At 52.6% G+C, this 12,924-nt stretch overlaps 1 protein-coding gene across 1 annotated transcript in view; it reads right to left on the bottom strand.

Moving 5' to 3' along the window:
• TCERG1L (transcription elongation regulator 1 like) overlaps positions 1-12,924 on the bottom strand; it is a 223,690-nt gene that overhangs the window by 15,364 nt on the left and 195,402 nt on the right. Inside the window, exon 9 of the mRNA XM_070560987.1 lies at positions 6,685-6,829. Coding sequence (XP_070417088.1) covers positions 6,685-6,829 — 145 coding nt within the window. The remainder of the gene's footprint in view (positions 1-6,684; positions 6,830-12,924) is intronic.

The following is a 12,924-nucleotide window of genomic DNA, read 5'->3' as shown; positions in this document are numbered from 1 at the left end:
TCCCTTCCTGCTGTCCTCAGTCCCGCTGGTGTCCCCTGGCCTCAGGGAAATTCACTGAGGCCTCAGTAGGGGGAGCACAAGGCCCTCCTGGCCTGGGTGGAGGGAGGCAGGGAAGCAGGTGTGGGGCTCTGAAGGGGCACCAAGACCACCGGGGCAGGTGGGTGTGAGCCACGCAGGAGACTTCGTGGCCCCAAAAGAAGGTGCACGAATCTCCCTCCAGCCTGAGCACATAGACCTCTGCTACCAGGGGCCAGAGACTGGGGCCACGGCCCCTCGTCTATGAGCTTGTCTAGGTTGCCCGCAGCTTCTCCATCTCCAGCTCCCACGCTTGTCCCAACACCTTCCACCTCCAACCACAGCTTGCCCCACCCCGCCCTCTCACCCTCCTTCCAGGACTTTCTCCTCCTGAGCCTCCCGTGGCCACCTCCCAGGAGCCCTGCAGACGCCAATTCCATGTGGACGGGTTTCAGTTTTGAGAAGCTGCCTGGCCATGCCCCGTCCCTCCTACACATCCTTCCTCTGCCCTCCTCTCCGCCCGCCCTCCACTCTGCCTGCAGGCTCAGGCTGATAAGAAACGTCTTGTTCTTTGTAGTTGGCACTTACGCCATTGCCCTCTTTACCCAATTTCCTAGAAGGCAGAGTCGTGTCTTCTATTTCTGCCTCTGGAGTTCCTGACAATTGAAGGCGGCCTGAGACGGACACAGCACCTCATTCTTGGTGGTGAGGCTGTATCATCCTCTGGGATCTCCCAGAAGCAGCCCTGAGACAGGGGCTTGGTTGCAAGCGGTGCATCTGGGAGGTGATTCCAGGCACAGTGGGAGCTGCCCGTGAAGGAGAAAAGCCAATGAGGATGCACAAATGAGCATGTGCCCACAGTGGGCCACTGGGCCAAGTCTCGCCGGGGAACCTTGGAAGGGTCATGAGAACATGCCAGAACCTGCCTGAGATCTGTCCCACCAAAGACAGGGCTGTGGGGGTCTACCTGCTGGTCCCCGCCCCTCCTTGGCTGAGAACCGCCCTTGGAGATGTCCAGTCCCTCCCACTTAGAGGGGGAGTGGTCAGCACATGGAGGGCTCCCACTAGGCCAGGTGACCTGCAGGTGGATTCCGAAGTGAGCAAAAGGGCCTGCCTGCTTCTCCCAAACTCGGGGACCCCTGACCCCCACCCCCGTCTCCTGGTGATCATAAGATTTCACCAGTTGAAGCTATTTTTTCCTATTTTGATGGATAAATAAAATTTCATACTGTCATTGCACAGCATCCTCAGCTGATTTACGTTACTTTTGAAGGTTATTTTCACATTAGGGATAGCTACAATCCCATTCTAAGCACTAGAGTGGGTGGTCCACGATTCCCCCAAGCCAGCCTGATGATGAGAATGTGATCTGACACCGGGGGAGGAGTGACTCTAATAGCATCCGAAGAGCTCAGTCGCCAAAGGCCATGGTGGTAGATTCGGGAAAGAGGAACCAGAGCATAGAAACCAAGAGAAAACATAAATCCAAGGAAAAGAACAACGAGATTCAAAAACCAATAAGTTGTAAATATTTATAGTTCTTAGAATTCAATGATTATGGAGCTGTGGGCAAAACCAATTCCCAGGAGCCCTCAAACATTGCTGCCGGGAGAATACCTTGTATAAAAGAGGCTTCTTCAAAAACAATTTGATAATAGAGATCCGATGCTGACAGCCTGTAGGAAACAGTCCTACACACACAAACAAAAGTTCATGCATCGTTACGATCGCCAGAATATTATTTAAAACAGCAAAATTGGGAAAGACACTAAGTGAATGGAAATGCAGGATCTTTGAACTGATGATGAATCAAATATTGTGCCCTCATCAAAAATGTTTTCTGGGGCTGCCCTGGTGATACAGTGGCTAAGCTCACATGCTCCACGTCAGCAGCCTGGGGTCAGCCGATTTGGATCCCGGGTGCAGACCTAGCACGGCTCATCAAGCCACGCTGTGGCAGGCATCCCACATATAAAGTAGAGGAGGAAGATGGGCACAGATGTTAGCTCAGGGCCAATCCTCCTCCAAAAAAGAAAAAGAAAAAATGTTTTCCAAAGGTTTATACTAATACTTTTAAAAAATGCTTAAAAGGAGGAAACAGTATACAGATTTATAAACTTGGTTGAATCTTATGAAATTAACTATATAAAAAATAATTGGTTCAGCCATGTTCAATTACAGTTCAATCTCGGTTGTACTATAAGATAAAAATGTTTATTCTTGATCATTTTTTTAAAAGCCTATGTTTTTAAAAAAAGATTGGAAGGAAATGTACCTCATTGATGAAAATAATTGCCTTTTAGGGTAGGATTTCAGGTGATTTTTTTCTTATTTATACTCTTTATATTTTGCAAATTTTCTATAATAAGCGTGCATTCCTTTCATAGTACAATTTTGTGTCATTAGCGGTATTACTACGTGCCTGGGAGATTTGGAAGAGTTGCTATAGGAACAGGGAGCAGGTAAGCTTCCCCAGAAGCACAGCGTCACTGCGTGGGGCTGCCCCCGGGGTGCCCAGGACTCAGGAGCACAGCTTGGCGTGGGCTCCAGGGCGTGTGCTCGCAGGTGAGGCTGCGGGAGCCTGTCCAGCACATGTCCTGGCCTGGGGCCCACTGCAGCTCTAGGGAGGCACTGCTGTTGACATGTCTAGGGGAAGGGGCACCAGACACCACTTACCAGGGAAGGGGCCTCCGAAGCAGGGGAGCCAGGCTGCCCCTCGTCCTGCCTGGGAGAAGGTGCCCCTCTCTCACTGGCCTGCTAGCGGGAAGACCCCAGGTAAGGAGCCTCCGCCTCATTTGTACCAACTTTATACCTTTGACCTCACGATCCACACCGTCTGCATGCAGGCAGAGACCACTGTGGCCCGGCCAGCATGAGCACATGGCCTGTGAGTTCCTCATTCCAGCACAGACTCGGACCCAAATTCTGGGGGCTCACCCACGGAGCTGGCCACAGTGTGAGCCCGTCTCCCAGAAGCTGCCCACTGCGGGAGGCTGGCCAAGGGTCACCCATGGAGGGACCCCTGAGAGGATGGCAGGTGCAGCACCCAGAGTCCCTGAATTAAAATCTAGGGTTCTGGAAAGGTCTTTCCTCTCCTGCCCCTGGAAAAGCCGTACCTGCTCCGAGGGACACTCTGCAGAAGGAAGAAGTTCTCAATAAAAATTCTTTAATTATCTAAATAGGCAGGATTCAATTAATAATCTGCTCTTCAATCAAAACAGCCGCTTTATAGACTGAGGTTTAAAAGAAAGCTCCATTGTGGTTTGTCTAGTTAAAAAAAAAATAAAAACAAACCTTTCCATGAGCCATCGCTTACATATTACAAAACCACAAACCGAAGGCCTGTTCCTAATCCATAATCCCCACAGAATACCCCAAACTAAGCCCTTTAAAACTATCAGAAAGACACAGGACCCAGCTTCATCACTCCATAAGTACATGAATTTCTGAACTGACGCATTGAACAAATGCAATAAAAAATCGTATTAATCACTCAGTCCATGAAAAAAGTGACCTTTCTGGGCCTCATTTTTAAGTAACTAGAAATCTTATGGGCTTAGCTATCATATTCTCATGAGCACAAGTAACTTATGAAATCTGCTGGCCTGTTTTATAAAGTCAAGAAGTCATAAATGGTGGCTTTGCTTTATAATATGGGCAGTAAATTCAGAGTGGTCGTTTCTATTCATGAGCTGCGTGTCGGCTTCTTCTGGAATCCTCCTAAGATGGGGTGAGGCTGCACCCCAGGCTCTTTCTCCCGGGGGACTCAGAACAGTGGGGGCGGTGTTCCTCATTTCCGGGTTGTTCTTGCCAATTCCCATATATATAAGATCCTCAGATATAAGAGACTAAGGCTGAAAGGAATCACCCTCCTCAGTGAGGCAAGAACGCACAGAGAATCTCATTAGTAAAACCAAGGCCCTTGGGATGACCTCGAGAGACCACACAGACGTGGCCACCAGCGCCCTGGGGAGAGAAAGGGCTCTCCCAGTAGCCCTTGCCACTGACGCAGGCCCGTGTAATGCTGTGTTGGTAAAGTGTTTCCACAACAAAGAGATGGAAAACTTAGACAGGAATGAGATGAAATGAACGCTTGCTTATCTTTCTCCAATGTTTACAAGGCCCTCACGTCTCAGCGAGACAGTTCATGTCTCCTGCTGGGGAGTTCAACCAGAACAGCCTGGCTGGGTCTACGCAGACACTCAGAATTACATGGGTATCTGCACTGTCTTTGCAATCAGAAGAGGTGCATGCACTAAAAGTGGAGAACATCCTGCGTGTCGACAGAGAGCTAACAGACCACGGCGACCAAACTCAGAGCATGCACCTCCCAGGTTTCCAGAGGAGAGGGGTCCTTGCCTTGGCACCTTTGCGGGGACAGGACTCTGCTCTGTCGCATTTGCATGTGCAATGCCCTAAGCTCTGTCCTGCGGTTGCTCTGGGCACCGGGAGCAGAGGGAGAGGAGATGGAACTGCAGCTGGTACGGAAGATAAACCCTGTCTCAGGCTCTGCTGGCCTGCTCTGGGGTCAGTGCTGGGCTAGGTCAGAGGGCACATGTGGCAAGACCGGAGCCTGGTCCCGGAGCTGCATCTACAGGGACACTGGGGGAATCTGGGAATCCTTGAGCATTACTGTGAATCCAAAGGAGCATCAGAAAGTCCACCCCTCCAGGAACTATGGCCTCGCATGATAACTCTGGCAACGTGGCAGGGACACAGAGCCGTCGTGTGCTATCCTATGTCAGCCAGGGCAGGGTGGCAGGCAGAGGCAAAGGGACCCTGTGCCAAGAGTGGAAGGAGGGTCAAGGTGCGGGTGAGAGAGTTCAGGGCAGCCACCAGGGGTTGTGACCAGTGGTGACATTGGGTACAAGCCTCCAGGACCATGAGGTCAGTCTGAGGGCCACAGAACGAGCAACCCTGTAGGGTGGCAGAGATGGGTCTCAAGGCAGTAAGTGCACTGCTGGCACCTTCCCGGGATGCCTGGAGAAAGGGCATGGAGACAGCGGACCCATTTCTCTGCTTAGGAACATGAAAGGCCAGAACAGCATGGAGCACACCCATCCTGATGCTCCCTGGAGCCCTCTCTCTTTGGTGTGGGACTCAGCACCCGAGGGGTGAATGGGTTTTATTGGCTTGTCTGTCTGGCTTTGTAGTGGGAGAAGCGGAGCAGAGAGGTGATGGAACTAGCTGGGGGCAGAGCAAAGGGCAGAGGGAGAGCCGGGCCTGGCACTGGGCTTGGCTGCCTGCTCTGTCCGCAGTCCACGGTGCAGTCCCAGCGGGCCTGGCGGAGCGCACATCACACAGGGGAGGAGCCCGCTGCTTCCCCGGCCGTTCCACACTGAGGATTAGTTTAATCCAGTCATTCCCGTGGCTTGAAAAACAAACATTTGCATGGGGAGGGATTACAGTAATTTTCAAAACCCAATTTTAGCCTAATAAATATAAGTTTTTTAAAATCATCTTTTTGAAAAGCGTGCCTTCCATCTATACCAGCGACTATTCCTGCATGCGCACGTGTGCTCACGGCATTCCCTGTCTTGCACTTCTGTGTTTCTTGGTACGTGCTAATTTAGGCTTAACCCACTGCATCGTAATTTAAGTTCACAAGTCCACTTCTCCTCCAGTCTCTTGCGCCAAAGGCTGTATTTTAGTTCTGAGTGAGTGACGAGATAGGTGAAGCGATGTGTGTATTAAAACTCATGGTGCAGGGACCATCGCCTCCCTCTCGATAGTTCTCAAGAGCTGGGACTGTCTCAGGCTCCCTGTACCCCCAGGGCCATGTCCCGCCCAGAGCTGGTGCTCCAGCCCCGACTCTGAGGAGCCCCACCCAGACCCCCTGCTCTGGGGGGAGATGGGGTCTCCACAGGCAGCCTCCTCGTTTTCTCTTCCTTAAGCCTGAGCCTCAGTTCCCAGCTGCACCTGCTGTTGGGAGGGCGGGCCCAGGAGCAGGGGCCGGTGGTTGGGGGTGCGGTGCAGACTGCAGGGGGAATTGGCTTTCGAACTCCCAAGGTCATTTACAGGGTTCCTTATAATTTTCACGATACACGTAGCTTCCATTACTGCCTCCTGAGTTCAGTCTCATCTTATGAAGAAACCCGACTGGGCCAAGCTATTGTATCTGGCTCATTTTACACCCAAAAGCCAAAGCAGGAAACAAAAGTCATTGGAAGATTTGATTACAAAACGTTCTTTTCCCCCTAAATTCGAACTTAGATTCAGAAGTCAACTGCAACTAAGAGATCCTAATTTGATTAAAAAGAGGTGGCCTAATCCACAGGTGTGAAAGTCTTCCTGAGTGAGAAAACCGCAGGGGACGTCCCTCTGGGACGCATGGGCCCCAAATCCTGGCCGGGCTCCAGCAGGCATCTGACTGTGACTGCCACGCGATCCCTATACCCGTCCTGGCTCACCACCCCTTCCAGGAGACCCACCCCTGTTCAGGGCTCAGAGGCCAAGAAAGCTGCCCGGACGCCCCCACATCCTCTCCTTTCTCCATTAAGACAAGAAGCAGGGCTCCTCTCATGTTGCTGGGCCTCAAATCCTGTGACACCTGAATTTCCCCCAGCCTGACCCCAAGAGCGCAGTGAGGAAGCAGAAGTGTCCCTCGGGTCTTGGGGACGATGACTCGGTCCCGGCTTCCGAGGGGCCGTTATCCGCACAGGTCCTTACCCCTCTCTCCAGGAGCATGTCTCTGAAGTGGGTCACCCGCTCCTCCAGGGGCAGGAGGATCTGGGGTGGCGGCGTCTTGGCGACTTTGTCCTCTTTCTCCGCCTCCTCTGCCTCCTCTGGCCCAGGACTCTCGCGGCCTTCCGTCCTTCAGGGCACAAGACACAGAGTTAACCAACCACGCCCTGGAGACCCACTGCTTTTCGGTGCAACCTTTAACACTCTCCAGGGAGCTGAGAAGCAAAGGTACTTTGAAATGTTTTCAAGCCTGGTGCAGTCAGCCCAGCGAAGTGGGAGGCAGAGACGCTTGCTCTTGGGATACAAACTGCTTTGGCGGGGTGCACATGGGGATTGACTGCACTGGGGCGGCCAGGGCCACCAGGGAAGGAAGCCGAGGGTGAGCGCTCCCTGCCTGGAGACAGTCCTCACGGGGCACGGGAGCAAGCCTTCCCATTTGAGCAAATCTTTGGAGCTCATAACTGATTCCGTTCTTTTAGAAAGGCCTTCCTTTTGGACAAATTATGGAAGATGGTTACAAGAAGAACTATTCTATCAACACTCAGGGGACAGAAAACTTTATCCTGAGGTCTAATCGAAAAGGGAGATTGTAGTGACAATGGGGGACATTGGGACCCTGCCATGGGTGGTCTGCACAGGGAATGGTGGAAAGTTGGACCACAGGGAGCCCTGGAGATGTTCCCTCCCCCAATACAGGGGTGGCCACAGCCAAGGCCCAGGACACAACGCGGGACCAGTAGGAGCAGGCACAAGGCAGGCTTGGTGCCGGTGTGGGCACAGGGTGAGGTACCCATAAGCTGACTGCACCAGGCTGGGCAGCTGGAAGGAAGGGAGAGGCCCGCTCTTATTAAGCACCAACTCCATAATGCCTTGCATTATGTTATTTACCTGGCCATTTGCTAGATCTCTTTATGATGCTATACCTTATTCTAGAAGCATCTGGAAACTTCCTTCTAACACATCTTGACAGTTGCTGCTGGATGAAAACATTTGGCCAAATTCGAACACTTACTCTTATGCCCGCCCCTCCTCTGCCCCAACCTGGTCCTGCCTGGGAGCAGGGTCCACCAGCTGCCACCCCTGTCCCCTCTGATGCAGCCTATTCCCGGCCGTGATGCACAGACCTGACCTACACCGGCCTGGGAGGCAGCCCCACTCTAACCGAATGATCCCTCTGCTGGGTCTCCTCCTGGCCTGGCCCTGCCCTACATTCCTCCATTGTCAGGTTCCGTGCCCAGTGACGTCAACAAGGACAGGTACAAATCCGTTCTCTCATCATTGCCATCATCATCAGATCACCGGTTTCAGAGAGCCTTCACTTTCTGATGGCACTGAGGTCAACCGAGGCTGACCATCATAAAGAGAAGGGCCCTGAAAAGCAGGTGACATCCTGCCTCCTGCATTCTAGACATCCTAAGTGCCAGGAGGTCCCGCAACAGCAGGGAACATGCATCTAAAAAGTGCCAGGCTCTAGGCCTCTTTGCAGAAGGAGCCTCACCCGGGAGTGGGGCAGTTAAACTCGCTCACACCATCCGTGTCGGGGCTTTCAGACATACATCTGGCACGGTGCTCTCATACAGGGTGACTTTGCTCCTGGGGACGTTTGGCAGCATCTGGAGACATTGGTGGTTATCTCCACTGAGAAGGTGCTGCCAGCACGGAAGAGGAGAGGCCAGGGATGCTGCAAACACCCTGCAGTGCACAGGGCAGACCCCAGGATTACCGGGGCAAGTCTGCACAACTCCCGCATTTGCCGGGGAGGAGACGGGGCCACTCAAGGTCGTACCATCACTTAGTGGCCAGGACCAGGCCAGTCCCCACCTCCTGATGCCCACTAAGCACTTGGCTTTTCCATCACTGTCTGTCCACTGTATTACCGTGGAAATACGTTAGTTACCAATTTAATATGTGTGCAAATATACAACGTTCTACGTTAAACCAGGGTTTCACTCACCAGGCTTGTAATATGGACTAATCCAGCCTAACCCAACACGTGCAAAGGGAAAAAAAGCCCTCGTTCAGCCCATCGGGGAATCTTACTTAGGGACCAACTATTTGAGGAGAACTTACATTGTCTGCTTCTTATGCGAATATGTGGAATTTTGAAAAGAGAAAATTAGCAGTGGATTTGCAATTGTATGATATTCCAAAGGTTATAATTAGGGTTTCTTTGTAATAGATTTTCATTAGTTAAAAATAGAAGTGTGAAAACAGGAAGAGTATTGTTGTAACTTGAAATAAGACTAATAGGAGCGTCGTAAGCTCAGTGATGATCGTGTCTTACAGCTTATTCAACAAAATCTTCTGTTCAGAACCACTGGATGCCTTCCAGACTGTGAAGCCATCGGTTCAATTAGAGCTGGTCAAAAGCAAATGCAAATTTGCTAAATATACTTCTAATATTCTTATGGCTGAATGATTTTGGAACCCTTAACAGAAAGGAAATTTTAATACTTTTAATAAAACTAGCTCAAGCCAAAACTGTACGAGGACGAGAGTTGGTGTCCCCATGGGTACACAGACTGGGGACCACGGCCTTGCTAGCTGTGTTGAGGGGGAAGGGCTCTCGTCAGGAAACAGTTTCACCGCACGGCAGATGCTTCACTAGGGTCACGCACTATCTGGGGAATTTCCCAGGTCAGTTGTACGGATGGAGAGGGGCTTGGTGTTGTCCAGCCTTTCTCCAGGGTTGGGGCCCCCAAGTCTGGGGCTGCAGCTCGGGGTCTCTTCCTTCTGAAGGGCAGCATGCTCCCTGCCTCTGTCCCCCAGCCTTTTGGAGACATTATGGTGATCCCGCCCCCTGGAGCACAGGGGCTCTCCTCCCCAGTTCTGCCCTGGTCTCAGCCCTCTGACGGCTGCTGGGCATGGCCAGCTGACCCGCTGGTCACATGGTTGCATGTGCACACGCTCATCCATCTTGGGGGGGTAAGCCCGCAGCCCGTGTGCGAGGGCAGCAGACTACCTGGTACAGTGCGCTAGACCAGACTTGGTGAGACAGGATCCTAAACACCAAGTCCAGTCGCTATTTTCCTTTTCTAGACAACAAAATTTAATTAGTTTACCTGGGGTGGAGGGGACTCAGGCTGCTGGACTTGGACTGCTGTGAGCCCGGGGCCCCTCTCAGCTGCACAGACACGCCTCTTCCCAACCCCCAGTCTCTCAGCGGGGCCAGCCTGAGGTCGGGATGGTCACTCCAGCAATGAAGTTACAACCACGGAACAGCTGCATATTACAGTTCAAAAGAGACTGGCTTATTAGTGTTCTGTGAGAGAGACAGAGACCAAGCTTCAGGAGACTGCAGTTTTCACACCTGGTGCACGGTGGGGAGGTGTATTTCTCAGCGAGTCTGAGGCACCTGCCCCTTGACTCAGGCATCGATATACAAGTGTCATCGCATCACCCATGTGGGTGGAAGCTCAGATTGTGGAGCCGGATGGATCAAGGTCCAAACCTCAATTTTAGGCAAGTATGCTGAGGTCTGTACACCTCAGTGTCCTCATGTGGGCGACCATGGGGTTGATGTGAGGGTTCAATGAGATAATCTAGATTAATCCCTCAGGACGACTCCTCACTCAGTGTGCTCCCACTCTCCCTCCTTCCTTCCCTTCTCCCCTCCTTCCTTCCTTCCTCCCCTCCTTGCCTCCTAACGTGATCATTTGGCAGACTTTGCAGAAGTAGCAGACATTCAGTCTGACCGTTGCTGAAGTGCAGAGCATGAGGAGAGAGGAGAAATAAACACCGATGCAGGATGAGACAGGAGACTGCCGCCGTGGTGACTCCATCTTATCTACAGAAAATGCCCACTTCTGAGTGACCACCTGGCTCAGGAGAAGATTCCAAGCATGGATACATGGGGCTTAAGGTGCTTCTGAGCCTCCAGGTGAGGACAGTTTGCTGTAAAACGTTGAGTGAATTATGGAAGCTCTCCGGATCTTACTTTTGGTAAAACGCGTGATTCAGACAAGATGATCTTGCAATGGCTCAAAGCACTGCAATTCTGGGACGTAAGTGTGATCCTGATCATTTCCTCCTGTTGAAATATTTAAACATCTTGATTCTGCCATGATCTTATTAGCTCTGCCTTCCAATTTTGCACTTCCTGTAAATTTGATAAACAGGCCTCCTGTGTCTCCATCCAACTTGTTCATAAAAATGTTCAGCAGAAAATGCCAAAGGCAGATGCCTCTGGCAAGTCCCCCCAGCTTCAACCCTGCAGGCGACAGTGCACTCCCCAGCACGGGTGATGGGCAAAGAGATGAGCAGTCACAGTGACAGATACGTCAGCCAGTCCTCGCCTGCCTCCCATGGTATCTCTGTCTCCCGGTGCCTCAGCCACCACTGTCTGGGGTCCCCACCAGTGGCTGGCCTGTGGTGGATCCTAGGCAATGCAGCCCCTGATAAGTAGGGCCGCTGAGTGACTTCGGCTTTGTTTAAATCCACACTCTGTCCCTCCCTGTCCCTTAGGCCAGCTCCCTGGGGGGAGGGCAGCTTGGATGGCATTTCTTCTTGACCCATCAATTGTCAGTGATCACTCAGGGCCCCCGAGCTGCCAGCCCCTGAGGGCCGGTTAGCAATGCAGTGTGCTGGCAAGAGTGGTCCTGTGAGATAATGAAGAACAGATCTGGTCTTTGTCCCCAGTTCCCAGCACAGAGCTTCACACACTCTAGAATTTCCCGACTGATAGTGGCATCTTTGTTAAGGAGCCCTACCTGGCCACATCTGAGTTTATGCTAACAAGGTGACTCTGGATGGGCCTTTAGGTAGTTTCAAAGGAGGGGCCCCACCCACCAGAAACACCAGCCCTGTGACTACAGGGCTGGAAGTGTCAGCCTCACCCCCCAACACTCAGGAAGGGGAGAGGGCTGGAGACTGAGTTCAATCACAAGACCAGTGACTCAATCAGGCCTGGGTGATGACACTTTGATAAAATCTCTGGACAATGCCGGGCTGGGGAGCTTCCTGGCTGGTGAGCACATTGATGGAACAGGAGGGAGACACCCTGACTCCACGGGGACAGAGGTTCCTATGCTTGGGACCTCTCTAGACCCACCCTGTGTGTCTCTTCCATCCGGCTGTTCCTGAGTTGTACCCTTTGTAAGGAAACTGTCGTCTTCAGTCTAGTGCTCTCCGGAGCTCTGTGCATTACCAAAACAGAAGGGAGCCAAGGAAGATAGAAGTGTGAGGGGCCTGGGGCCCCACTTGCGGCTGGTGTCTGAAGTGGGGGCAGTCTTGTGGGACTGAGTCTTTCACCTGTGGGGTCTGCACTGACTCTGGGTGGTCGGTATCAGAACTAAATTGTAGGATACCAGGTCAGCGTCAGAAAATTGCTGTCAGACGGTAGTCCCATTCATGTTCCAATTCCATCCAGCAGGCGTTCCTGGGGTCGGTGTGTGGCCCTCATTGGCCGGGGCAGCCTGCGCAGCTCCAAACCTCCTGAGTTCATTCACCGCCACTCACTGACACTGCCACGAGGTTGTAGGGCTCAGCCAGGATCACCGACATGGAAGGGTTTGTGAGGGGCGCTTGTGTCCCCCTCAGCACACATCTGCTGGTGTCTGCAGGTGTCTGCAGGGGGATACAAGGCCCCTGCCATCAGGGCTCACCTGCTCACAGGAGGGACTGAGAGTAACAAAGAATCAACCCTATGAAACAAGCAAATGAGGCAGTGTGTTCAAAGATGTCACTGTTCAGGAAGTTTAACAACAAACAAACCCGGGTGAGGGTAGGGTCTGGGGCCATCACGGGGCAGGCCAGACATGGGATGTCCCTGGGGGTCAGGGCAGCCTCCTAGAAAAGGGTGCCCAAGAGCAAATCCTGGAGGGAGGTGAAGATGCCTCATGCACATTTGAGAGAAGAGCATTCTAGGCCCAGGGCTGAGCTGTGCAGAGGCCCTAAGCTGGGCATCTAGAACGTTCCAGAGGCAGCCACCAGGAGGCCAGTGGGGCATGAGCACAGGGTGAGGGGGCAGTGCTCAGGGGACAGAGAGGGGCCAGGACCCTCGGATCTCCTCAGCCACAGGAGGGACATGGCCTGTAACCCCGCGTGAAATGGGAGCCCCAGAGGGTTTGGGGTAGAGCGGCAAGTCCTGCGGTCCCCACTACCCTGATTCCTGAGTCGTCGCTGTCTCTGCTCCTCCGTCTGTCTCCTTGGCCAGGGACTCCCCTATGTGTGAGATTCGGAGATGGCTCCCAGCAGTACTCCCGGGAACCCACAGCGGGCGCAGGC

The sequence above is a fragment of the Equus przewalskii genome, chromosome 1 (genome assembly GCF_037783145.1).
Source record: "Equus przewalskii isolate Varuska chromosome 1, EquPr2, whole genome shotgun sequence".
Classification (NCBI taxonomy): Eukaryota; Metazoa; Chordata; class Mammalia; order Perissodactyla; family Equidae; genus Equus; species Equus przewalskii.
Note: the sequence above shows the minus strand (reverse complement) of the source record. Positions and strands in the feature narration are given on the sequence as shown.